General features: G+C 42.2%; 2 protein-coding genes across 36 annotated transcripts in view; one reads left to right on the forward strand and one right to left on the reverse strand.

Annotated features, from left to right (window-relative positions):
* LOC146963273 (creatine kinase, testis isozyme-like) overlaps window positions 1-13,142 on the forward strand; it is a 205,431-nt gene that overhangs the window by 37,379 nt on the left and 154,910 nt on the right. The window lies entirely within an intron of this gene.
* Window positions 1-13,142, reverse strand: part of mark3a (MAP/microtubule affinity-regulating kinase 3a) — a 73,403-nt gene that overhangs the window by 13,057 nt on the left and 47,204 nt on the right. For 15 of the 35 annotated variants that reach the window (XM_085768056.1, XM_085768046.1, XM_085768063.1 and 12 more), the window contains exons 10-15: window positions 12,476-12,575; window positions 9,708-9,820; window positions 9,406-9,553; window positions 8,716-8,939; window positions 7,862-7,965; window positions 1,957-2,229 (exon numbers count right to left, since the gene is read on the reverse strand). In XM_085768056.1, coding sequence (XP_085624182.1) covers window positions 1,957-2,229; window positions 7,862-7,965; window positions 8,716-8,939; window positions 9,406-9,553; window positions 9,708-9,820; window positions 12,476-12,575 — 962 coding nt within the window. Of the gene's footprint in view, window positions 1-1,956; window positions 2,230-7,135; window positions 7,316-7,861; window positions 7,966-8,715; window positions 8,940-9,405; window positions 9,554-9,707; window positions 9,821-12,475; window positions 12,576-13,142 lie in introns of all 35 variants that reach the window. The other 20 variants (XM_085768031.1, XM_085768034.1, XM_085768032.1 and 17 more) reach the window with 2 other exon arrangements.

Below are 13,142 nucleotides of genomic sequence, written 5' to 3' on the forward strand. Positions count from 1 at the left end.
AGGAGGAGAAGGAGGAATAGAAGAAGGAATAGGAGAAAGAGAAGAGGAGGAGGAGATAAAAGAGGAGAGGAAGGAGAAAGAGAAGAGAAGAAAAAGGAGGCGAAGGAAGAGAAGGAGGCAGAGGAAGAGGAGAAGAAGAAAGAGGAGAGGGAGGAGGAGAAGATAAAGGAGGAGGAGAGGAAGTAGGAAGAGGAGGAGGAGAAACAATGTAGGAGGAGAAGAAGGAGATAAAGGAGGAAGGGAAGAGAATAAAAAGGAGGAGGAGGAAGAAAGAGCAGAAGGAGGAATAGAAGAAGTAGAGGAGGAAGATGAGGAAGATGAGGAAGGGGGAGGAAGAAAAGAGGAGGAGAGGGAGGAGGAGAGAAAGAATGAGATATAAGAGGAGTGGAAGAGAAGAATGGTAGGAGGAAGAGGAGGAGAGGAAGAGCAGAAGGAGGAATACAAGAAGGAAGATATTGGAAGGAGGATGAGGAAGAGGAGGAGGAGGAGGAGAAAGGAAGAAAGAAAAGGAAGCAGAGGAGGAGAAGAGAAACTTCATATTTCTCCATATTTGGACTCGAATATAAACCGACCTCTGAACGCAGCGGATAAAAAAACATCAGTTTCTACTTTGATTCAGACCAAAGAAAAAAAAAAGACGCTGTGATTTTTATTTTTATTTTTAAAGAATAAATAAATAATTATTTCTACAACTCAAATGAACGACAGAACTTAAACATACCACACGATCTGTGGCGTTCTGGACGGTGGTCACCAGTGTGTGTGTGTGTGTGTGTGTGTGACATCACGTCTCCGTGGCGACGGCCAGGCAGCGACAGATAAAACAGTTTCAAGACTCAAGAATAAAATCACATGGTTGAGGACAGTGGAGAGTTCCCCAACATCAATCAATCAATCAATCAATCAATCATCCTGCCTGCTGATTGGTTTCTAACTGCAACAGACAGAGTCACACGGCGCCGAGCCTCTCTGCACCTGAACGCATCGTCTTCAAACGGCCTATAGTCGACACAACACATCCTTAAAGGGATAGTTCACCCAAAATTGAAATTTCACTCATTATCTACTCCCCCTCATGTGGACTAAGGGCTGGGAGAAGTTTCAGAGTCCTCCGTGGCTTCTCTGAGTTACAGGGGGTCTCGGCATAGCAGTGCATGTTCATATGACGGTTGCAAATGGATACCAACTGTCTTCGTAACAAAAAGACACACTAAAAAACATCCAAATACCGCTCGTATGTAATGTCTGTCTTGTATTGAAGCCCCGAAATGCGAAATTGTCCCGAAAAAAATTAAATAAGTCTATATTTCAAGCTTTTTTGTAGCGGAAGCTCCTCTTCCTGGTTCGTCAAATTTGGACGAACCAGAATCACTCCAAACACTTACACATCCGTCGTCCCATTCATGCTTTATAGACTTTTTACATTTAACCAGTTTGTTTCTATGTTTATTCCTCTCTCAGCCCCAGAAGTCTGATCTAAAGATGTGCAGTCTGTGGCTCTGACTTATCTATGAAATAATCTCTTACATGATTAGAAATAAAGACAAATTTATCATAGAACAACACAAAAACATGTTTTTGTTTTTAAACCACATCCACTACAGCTCTATGTCACTATCTATCTGTCACTCAGCAGAGGAGACAACAGGTCATCAACTCAATTCATTTTTAGGTGATGAGACTTATTAGTCTTAAGTGAAAAGAGTTTAGTTTTGACTAGAAATGAGACATTTTGACAAGAAATAAGACAAATATTCTTTTGCAGTGCTGTAACTCAGAGAAGCCACGGAGGACTCTGCAACTTCTCACAGCCCTTAGTCCACATGAGGCTGAAAAGTAGATAATGAGTGAAATTTCAATTTTGGGTGAAAACTATCCCTTTAAGCCTCGCCCCCCCCCCCCCCTCCCTCGCTCCCGTGTGGCGTTTTTCCTCCCTCGCCCCGCCCCCTCGCCTACCTGCGGGTGAGTTTGGAGGTGAGTTTGGAGAACAGGTTGCTGGTTCCGCGGCTGCGGGTCTGCGACAGCGGCGTGGCGTCGTGGGAGTGCGTGGGCGAGGCCGGCGGCCCGTTGTACGTGGCCGTGCGGCGGTCCCTCAGCTGGCCGCCGTGGAAGGTGCTGCGGCTTGCCGTGCCGCGCGGGAAGCGGAGCCGGTCGGGCGTGGTGGCGTTGGCGATGCTGTGGGTCGACGCCACCGGGTTCCTCTGGCCGCCGGGCGACACCGCCACGCTGCTGCGGGAGAAGAAGAAGGAGAAGAAGAAGAAGAGCGAGGAGAAAGTCAGGGCACCGTCTGGGTTTTTTTTTAAGGGATAGTTCAACTTTTTTTTTTCGTGTCTTGCCTCACTCCCAAGTCCATGACCAGCAGATAGACACCATCCTTTCAACTGTGCGTGCAGTAACAAGGGAGATAGAGCCGTATCGCCCGTAATTAGCTTAGCTCAAACGCTGAAAGTGCATAGGTAGTGTTAGCCTGCCTCCACCTAAAGTCATCAGAGACACTCTTCAGCAACTCTAAACGGAAACCGGCGGGCCGATCTTCGTCTCAGAACTGACAAAACTCTCCGGTAAGGCGTCTTGAGCGGTCAAATGCCGGTAACGGGACGAGATCAGTCAAAACGGAGGGTTCAAGCGAAGGCGGTTTATCTTGGTTCAAGCTAGCTACATCGAGGGTAGGTTAGCTTCCTATTTCAAAGTAAAAGCACAAACAAAACAAACTCTATCGTCATGGTTTTCTGTATGTAAAGGGCAACGGGTGTTTTATTTTGTGAAAGTAACCGGAAGTGCGTTGGTCACAATGGCTAGCTTGAGTAGTGCCGAATTCGTCCCAACAAAATAGTAAACAGCTGGTATTTAGACAAATTAATGACACACTGCTGATCTAAACAGCTACTTTCTCGCCTAGTGTTTGAAATGTGGATAAAGTGATTTAGAGAGTTTAGAGCTAAATTAAATCAGTTTCTGACTGCTGATTTCAGCTTGGGTAGGAGGCAGGCTAACACTACCCATACACTTCCAGCGTTTGAGCTAAGCTAATTACGGGCGATACGGCTCTATGTCCCTTGTTACTGCACGTACAGTCGAAAGGATGGTGTCTATCTGCTGGTCATGGACTCGGGAGTGAGGCAAAACACGAAAAAAAATGTTGGCGTATCCCTTTAAGACTCGGACAGTTTCCCCACTGCAGATGTTTACTTCACTGAACCTGCGCCAGCGTGGGAAATTTAGACTCTCACTCACTCACTCGTCTTGTCAGATTCACAACAGGCAGAACCGGTAAACTACTGCAGTGGAAACGGCCGCGCGGCGTCTTCGCCACATTCTCCCTCCTCATCCTCAAGATGGCCGACACTTTAGTTATGGAATTCCTAGTGATGGCTTATTTATCTATTTATATATTTAAGCCTTTAATGACTCTGGCGTGTTAAATATGTCCACAGGGCCTGAAATTAAATTAAATAAATGATAAATGTGTAAATCTCAGCTGCAGCTGGTGGATTGAGACAACCTTTTAGAATAATCAATCATTGTTATTATTGACGACAGAAATCGAATCAATATTTCTGATTTGCACTGAAAACATTTCACAAATAAACAGGAAAAATAGCCTGAAATTAAAAAGTGGATTTAATTTGTTTTTTCTCCAAAAGATCCTTTTAAATTTATTCCGTAACATGTGATGCAAATTGTTTAATGATTGATTACAGATACTGTGTTAATAAAGTTTTTTTTTATTAATTTCTTCTTTATGTAAAACTCAACTAAGAGAAATATAAACTTAAATCTTCTAATGAGATCAATACTGAGGTCATGAAGCTTAAACTGAACATCATCCACTCGTTTCTCATCATTCCTCTCTGATTATTCTATACTATCTTCTTTAAACTTCAAATCAATTTATATCAATGTTTTTTGTCTAATTGTCTGTTTTTTTTTTAGATTTGGTTACTCTTTATCTTTGCTGTTTATCTTTACTGCTCAGACCTGAGTACAAATTTCGTTCTGTCATGTGCAACATGAAGTTGAAGTTGAATGACAATAAATGAAATCTTGAACTTTTCTGAATCTCAATAAACAAAAAACCCCCCATCTATCCAACATCTCAGTGTTGATTCTAGCGACACCTGGTGTTTGTTTGTTTGTTTGCCTCAAAACTTTCTGGGTCACTGAAAAAAAAGAAAAAGAAAGAAACAATCTGAAAAGTTGCTGCAGTGCAAACAGGAAGAGGAAGAGTTCAAAATAAAAGCTTTTGAAGCGACATGTGGGAGGTCGTCAATTTGCATCAATTCACCAGCTACACACACACACACACACACACACACAGCTGCATCTCAATAAACTAGAACATCACGAAAAAGTCCATGTCCAGTAGTTCAAGTCAAACAGTCCCAACAAATAGAAATGTCAACACTTCCATATTAAAAATGCTTTTTTAAAAAATTGATCTTTTGTAATATTCAAATCTTTTGAGATAATGAATTTTAAATCTTCATTAAATCAGGGTTTCTGCAGGACTCAAATTTAAGTCTTTTTAAGACCATTATGAATGAAATTTAAGACCTATATCACGACAAACAAATTCAGAGTCACAAAATTACCTGCAAAGTAAATTGGCTGCATTATATAAGTCGTGCGTTGGGCTCGTTAGTAGTCGCAAATACATTCAATAAAGCACAATGAAGTGTCACAAGAGCATTTTAAAAGGTAGAAAAGAAAATTAAGACCCATCTAAAATGATTTCTTCAGCAAATTTAAGACTTTTTAAAACCCCCCGCTTTCGGAAACCCTGTTAAATGTGAAGCCATAAGAGAAATTGAAAAATAAAGGTGTGTAATAATGAATTTACAGTATATAATGTGTAAGTTTCACTTTTTGAATTGAATTACTGATATAAATCAACTTTTCCATGATATTTATTCTCATGTATTGAGATGCACCTGTATATTATTCACACTCACACATAGAGAGAGAGATTTACCAGCTGTGGTTAATTAATTAATTCATTAATTTCTCGGCCTGGACATGATGAAGCTCTGAGCGATGGGAGGAGTGAGAGTCGTCGTGTCCCTGATCAGTTAAAGAGTCTAAACAGAGACAGACGATGGGGGCTGAGTGGAGGGGGGGAGGAGAAGGGGGAGGGGCATCGAGTCGCAGACGAACAGGTGAAGGATCCAGACGGAGAAGATCAGAGGCTCAGAGTTCATCCTCCTCATCATCGGAGAGAAGATGGAGGATGGAGGAGAGGCCGAGGGCGGAGCGGAGAGAGAGAGCTGGTTACTGCAGAGCGGAGCCAGGTCCTCCAGGGTGTGTGTGTCTGTGTCTGTGTCTGTGTGTGTGTGTGTGTGTGTGTGGAGGGGAGGAGGGGGTGATGATGATGATGGAGGAAAAATATCATCACGCACTGATTTTGCTTCACCTCAGATCGGTATGTGTGTGTGTGTGGATTCATATTTTCCTCCCCCTGTGCCTCCACTCTCATCAGTGTCTGAAATAAAAGTTCATCTCTGTGTGACCTGATCCCAATAAAACAAACAGAAATAAAACTTTATTAAAAACAATCGTTCTTACATGAGTGATTCTGCTCTGGATTTTACCGATCAGTTGTTATTTTTGTTAAATTTTATTGTTAGTTTTTATCTTTTCTATTGCTTTTCTTCTTTTTATCACTGTTTCTATCTATCTATCTATCTATCTATCTATCTATCTATGTAATTATTTTGGCTTTTTAATATAAACTCTTACTTACATTCAACTCTACATTATTTCAACTATTCACGTATCAGGGTCCATTAATCCCTCTACTTGTATTTTGACGAAAGGTAATAAAGTTTGGTTATTTGATCGTCGTAATAGAAAATCATCAAATTGACTCAAAAGTTGTGGTCCTACTTAAAATATTGCCTGATACTGTTAATAGTTAAAAGAAAATTTGATTTAAAAGTGACATATTTGTGATTTTTTTCCCCCTCCCCATCAAGGAAGGAAACTCGTTTCTACACTTTGCAAGTTTCAACACGGTTGAGTCATAAGGAAACACTAAACTACAATATTATTGTTATTTTACCTCATTATGCTGCCTGTGCTCTGCAGACCTTGCAAAGTGTTGAAAGCATTTCCTTCCTTAATTAAGATCTTTTTTTTCTTCTTGCAATGATTTTTTTTCTCTCACTTTTTTCTTGTTTTTTTCTACAAATATAACGTTAGAGAATATCACAACTTTTTTCCCCCCAATCTGCAACTTTGAATTTGAGTTTTAAAGGAATAGTTCAACATTTTGGTAAATCGGCCCATTCCCATAATCCCTATAGTCATAGCAGTAGGTTTGTTACCTTTAATTGTCGGTGCAAGCTATTTTTAGAACGGCGGAGCAGAGCCGTGAGCTGCTCAGAGCTACGCTACAGAGGCTCATGGGATTTCTTGGTTTCCCTCATCAAACTCATCAAATACACAATCCAACAACTCCAAAACGCTCTGGTGGACAAGTTGTGACCTGCACATTCACCACGCTATGAGATAATAACACAACGTTACCAGACAGAGTTGTTTTAGAGGGAAATGCAGAGACTGCTTGATGAAAAAATTGCCCCGACGGGAACCCGCATCAGCGGTTTTGCATGAATTTCCCTCTAAAACAACTCTGTCTGGTAACGTTGTGTTATTATCTCATAGCGTGGTGAATGTGCAGGTCACAACTTGTCCACCAGAGCGTTGTGGAGTTGTTGGATTGTGTATTTGATCCCATGAGCCTCCGTGGCGTAGCTCTGAGCAGCTCACGGCTCTGCTCCACCGTTCGAAAAATAGCTTGCACCGATAATTTAAAGGTAACGAACCTACTGCTATGACTATAGGGATTATGACAATGGGCCAATTCACCAAAATGTTGAACTATCCCTTTTTAAGGACAAAGTAAACTAATGAAAACAAGCTGTTTGTCGTCGTCGTCGTCGTCGATGAACATTTCAGACACTTGGATGTGCACGGTCGTCACTGATCTCTGCAGGAAATGGCGTCCATGGTTTAGTCGAGGAGCGGAGAGGGGGGGGTGAGAGATGTGTGGGTTAAAGCCAGGGGGCTCGAACAGGGGGCAGCAGACAGACTGGGGGGGTTGGGGGGTTGGGTGGGAGTGGCCCTGCCGTCTTACTTGGGCGAGCAGTAGTCCAGAGCGTAGTAGGAGTGGGGCAGCGTGGCCCAGCCTGCCTGGCAAGCGTACAAAGGGCCGACGGTTTGATACCTCAGCCGCACCGAACTGGACGAGGCACCGAACACAGCGGCCGCAAAGGCAGAGGAGGAGGGGCTAGTGGCACAAGCCATCTCAGTCATGCTGGTCATGCCACAACGACGAGAACAAAAAGAAAAAAGAAGAAAAAAAAAAAAGAAAAAAGAAAAGAAACGCCCCCGAAACCACAAACAAACAAACACAGGCAGAAATGAAAAAATAAAGATGATGAGAAAAAGGGAAAAAAATTCAAAGAAAGAAAGAAAGAAAGAAAGAAAAACAAGGGAGAGGAAATCTTCTCCTTCGTCTCTGGTGGATCCTGTCTGACTTTTCTTTAAAAAACAATACATGAGAATCTGAAACATCCAAACACTGTTATTATTATTAGTTTAAAACTAAGAGTTTAAAAGGCTGACGCTGATCTTTTTCTATTGATTCATATTTTTAAAAGTCGTGACTTCGACCACGGTCGTGACCACAGGGAGGATTTCTGGATCCACAACGGAAAAATAACAAACACAACAACTGGCTTCGCTACAGTAGCAGGACCCAGAGAGAAACAGAAGAATCACAGACTCAACAATCATTAACAAAAAAACAAAGAAAACAAGAAAACAGAGAAAAGAGAGAAGCTCCTCCTCCTCCTCTCACCTGTTCTCCTTCCCGTTGGGAATGACGGACAGACGGTCCGTGTTGTTCCTGTCGCTGCAGACGTACGTGTTCCTGCGGGTCATCCCGGCCGACGCAGTGTTATTCTGCAGAACGACAGGAGGAGGAAACTTATCAACTGATCATCATCACCATCATCGATCAATACTATATGCTGACAAACACTGATGGTTTCAAGGTTAATAATAATAATAATGTGTTTTTTATTTCCCCTTATGCTACTTAAATAAAGTTTAGTTGAATCGTATAATGTTTAAAGTCTTAATTATCATCAGTTTACAGGGTTCTTACACATTAGAAATTTCTAATTTCACTTTCTCCAGACCCTAATTTCCAGACATCCTGGTTAAATAAATCCAAATAATTTGTGATATTTGAGTAATTAGATGTGATTAGATCATGTAAATAAATTATACAATTAATTTATTATTATTCTGAAGTTGTATGCCATTATGTCATCAAATAATTTCCAGGAGACTGTAGCTAATAGCGCATACAAAATAATTTACCCAAATAACTTCACATAAGATCAAACCCAAATAAGTATAAGATAAATATATTTCCATAGAATAGTTTCCATTTTCCATACTTTTCTGTTCCATTTACTGATTTTATCTTATTTTTTTCCACTGCAAATGGCAAATTGTTGAGTGTTTCCCTGGTGTTTTAATTTTTGTGTGTGTAAATGTCGTCTCTGTTCATTATTTTATATCATGTGAAGCATTTTAAGCTGCTTCTTGTATAAAAAGTGCTCTACAAATAAAGTTTGATTGATTGATTGATAGATTGAGAAACTCCTCATGTGTCGTCTTGGTAACCGTGTGCAAGGAACTCACACTGGGGCCGGTGGTGGCCCCTTTCCTGCGGTCGGGGATGTCGGCCTTGTTGGGGTTGTTGGCGTTGCCCAGCAACGGGCTGGCGGGCGGAGCCCCGCCCCCGCGGCTCCCCGGGGTGCCGGGTTTACGCAGCTGCACGCCGCCATCCTCCTTGGCGCTGTTCTCCGCCGTGGTCGTCTGACTCCGCTTGGGATGAGCCGTCCCCGGAGCGGCGTTCTGACCCACTACAGAGAGACGGAGACGAGTCAGAGTCTGTTTGCACCTGAAGTGGATTTTTATTTTATCTTCATCTTTTATTTTAGACGTTTGCAGGAAGAACGGCTGTGACTCGACGTGACTCAGCTCTGAATCATCGGCACATTCAGGTATTTTTAAAAGAAAGTGGACGATAAAAATATCTGAGCTTCTCCACGTTTTAATATAAAAAACCTTGAAGCCACTTTTAAACACCGACAACACACACACACACACACACACACACACACACACACACTCGACTCACGCCAACGTGTGTGTAGCTGATTCATCTAATCAATCAACTGACAGGAAATTATTCTGCACCGATTTTGATTAAAGTTATTTTGAATTTACTGACGTTGAGAAACTGTGACGAACATTTTCTAATCGATAATAAAAGGAAACATTTGTTTGCATGTGTCAATTAGTGTGTCAATATTTAGTACTCCTCACCTTGCTCGCTGTAGCGTCTCTGCTTGTGGTTGGAGGAGACGCTGCGCTGGACTTTGAGGTGAGACGGCGACTGGCCGTTGAGCTCGCTGTTCGGCCGCGGCTTCGCCAGAGAGAGGTTGCTGCTGGAGGCGGAGTCAGTGGGCTCCAGCTGCAGGAGGAGGAGGAGGAGAAAAAGGACAAGAAAGAAGAGAAGAGAACAAGTCAAGTTAGAGTTAATAATAATAATAATAATAATAATATTTAATAACAAGTGAAACCGCTGGTCAGTGTCGGTGTCGGTGTCGTGTCGTGGAGCCTCGTACCTCTGAGGCCTTCCTCCCCAGCAGCAGGTAGGTGGCTGTGATCTCATCGTACTTCATCTTGGCCAGAGAGTCCTGGATGTCGTCCAGGTTGTAGCCCATCCCCACCATCACATCTACACACACACACACAAAGTCAACCCTTCTGTGGACACAACTTCTCAAATGTGACGATTTCAAATCTCATATATCATTTTTTTTGGACAAAACACTTGAAGGCATCCGCTTCGGCATTTGGGTTCATTTTTATCTCAACTAGCCGGAGCTTTAGTGAGTCCAGGTTGCAGAGAGGAAGCCTGTGGAAGCTGAACTTCATCCAGCTGCTCATTTTGTTCTGACAAGTCGGAAACACGCAGAAACGAACCGTAGCATTAGCGGTAGCAACAAGCCGCGCTGCGAGGCGCTCAGAGATGACATCATCCAGGTCAGAGGTTAGTAGGTCAACCTACAGACCCCGGATGTTGATAACAGCTAACCCCGGACTCAGAGGGGAATAGCACTAGCCTATCATAACTAAATATTGGTGAAATGAACGAGTTTCGTGGCAGATAATGTGTTATTTAGAGGCTGCATTCTGCTGCCCTGTAGACTCACATTATATGGATAAACGCGGCTCTCGGCTGGAGCTCATTTCATCGGAACGACTTGTAATGACACCAAAGTTATCTGGGTGAGTAAATGATTGTATTTTATGCTAGAAATAAGGTCCAGATTGTAAAAAACGCTAATTATCCTTTAACAGATTAAATTCTTCATCAGACATGATCAATAGATGTATTGATAATGACACAAATTCACTGACTAAGAAAACACTGAATGACAAGTGTCATTCAATTTTTGAAATTGAAATTGGAAAAGTGACCTCTGGGAAATAAAACCAACATTAGTCAATAAAACTATTCAACTAAAACGGTTGAATAAAACTTCAACCGTTTAAGAAATTATTGTTCATTGTTGGTGTGTGTGTGTTACTCTGTGTGTGGGGTAATCAGACCCCTGTGTTCCAGTTCTGCCTCCATCAATCAGAAGAGGAAAGAGGCTGATTGCAGAGTGTGTGTGTGTGTGTGTGTGTGTAAGAGCACATGTACAGTACAGCACACACGCAGTAACACACACACACGTGTCTATGACGTGAAACCGCCCCTCGTCCTGCTCACGTTTGCAGCAGCAGCAGCAGCAGCAGCGTGTGTGTGTGTCAGGTGAAGCAGAGCAGCTCCAGTCTTTAAACATTTATCTCTGTGTGTGTGTTCCTGTGTGTGTGTGTTCCTGTGTGTGTGTGTGTGTGTCCTTCCTATTAGGCGTCACACGGAGGCTTTTATCGTTTCAGCTCCACATCAATGTTTAAAGCGACTGTACTTCCAGAAACAGACGGAGGAGCGAACAACACGTTACCACCAGTCACGAAATTCAAAGTCACACGTATTAAATGTGTGTGTGTGTGTGTGTGTTTAAACAAAGGTTTTTAATCAATAATAAATTAGTTTAATCCTCAGATGTGTTAGTTCCTGTTTTTATGTGGAATTACAGATAAATTAAAAAACAGGGAGAGTTTCCCCTTTTCCTACTGAGGCGGAGGGGCCCTGAAGGCATCGCACCTCTGCTCTAAAAAAAACTAATGCCGTTATTTATCTCCAGTGGTTTTTCAAACCAGCTGACAGGATCTTAATTAATTTGGTCGTATGAAAAAGTGTCGCCGACGCTGACATCGTGACGGATTTAAACAAACTAGTAGAAACCACGGCAACGAGTCATGATCAGCTGCGGTGAGAAACGAGCTCGGCCTCTGTTACCAGGCAGATTATGAGATACTCATCTTCTCCCCCACTCCTCCATCAGCTCCTCCTCCTCCATCACACTATAACCATCACTGCATCGCTTTTATTCTGAAGGAAACTTTAAATCTTCTTCCTACATGAGTTTCAGGTCGTTGACTCACAGTCGACCTTTCACATGTCGATCTCTACATCTGTCCAAGTGTCCGCGAATGTTTCCTGACTGAGCATCGAGAGTCGTCAACTCCTGGGAGGAGGCTTCTGTCTGTCTTTCTTTCTATCTTTCTATCTTTCTGTCTTTCTTTCTTTCTTTCTTCCACATCTATAAATCAGACTCGTCGTCATTTTAACTCATCAGGAAAATCCGGAGCTAAACAACCGGGGAGCTCAGTAAATATTTCATCCTCCTCCTCTTCCTGCAGCGGCTCCGTCTCCTCGCTGCTCGTCATTCAGACGAAGGTTTATGTAACGTTTCAGATGCATTATTTAGAAATCAGGGATTCCTCAGAAAAGATAAAGACCTCTCTCTCTCTCTTTCTTTCTTTCTCTCTCTTTCCCTGGGTGACTGGGAGTTCGCTCCGACACATGTGCATCCACAGCCTCAGCTGTTGTTATGTAACACCTCCTCCCCTCTCCCTCGCTCTCTCCTCTCCTCCCAGAGCTCGACAGGAGGCTTCACTCTCTCCTGTAGCAGCAGCATCAGCATCATCATCGCTCTGCTTCACTTCTTCATCCCCCTCTCTTTCATCTTTTTTAAAACCTCTTCAGCCTCTGAAATAACAAGACCGGCGTCGCTGTGGAGCTGAAACGACTCCGACATTAAATGCATCACGACGTCCGACCGAAACCACAAAGATTTCAGTTTGTTCTTTAATAAATAAATGAAAAGCTCAGGATGCTGCGGAGGTTTTGTTTTTTTGATGCTTGTGCATTTTTCTGAGTGTGATTTCACCTGCAGGAGCTTTTGTTTTAGTTTTTTTTGTTCTTTTTCTTCTTTACCTATTCTCTTCTGGTCCGTGATGTCCAGCTCCGGCTCGGTGTACGGCTTCAGCTCGTCCTCCTCAAATCCTGCATTGATCCATCGATCCTTCATGATTTGCTGCAAAAAAACAACAACAAAAAAAGCAGATCGAGACGTTCAGGGTCTGACGGACAAACGAGTTGCTTCTTTTTTCTTTCTTTTTATTTTACAGTGTTGCACAAATTTTGTCTTTCACATGAACACAGCTGAGCACCGATAAGGATTTTTATGACGTGCACAATGTTTTCTGGAGGAATGTAAATCAAATTTGAACTGAAATTTAAGAGAATAAACAATAACCAATTCTATTTATCTTATATCAGCATTTTTTACTGGAAATCTTTAAATTTACTTTTCAAAAATGACCGTGAGACCACGATATCTGCTCAGAGGGACATTTAAATGTTTATTTACTTGGAAAAACATTGTGAACTTTTCCTTTAATTACAGATTCAGTGAGTGAGTTCATGTTTTTCCATCTAGTTTTTACATGAAGTGATGACAGACGACACACAAGCTCATAGAAACTGAGTTTAACGTCTCGTCCCGTCAATGAACATAATGTGGTGTGCTCTTATTTTGAAAGGACATATTGTATATCTAATTTACTTTACAAAGGTCAGCGAAGTCTCAGAGAAGTTTCAT

This window comes from Trachurus japonicus, chromosome 22, assembly GCF_045865225.1.
Source record: "Trachurus japonicus isolate A0001 chromosome 22, Traja_1.0".
NCBI lineage: Eukaryota > Metazoa > Chordata > Actinopteri > Carangiformes > Carangidae > Trachurus > Trachurus japonicus.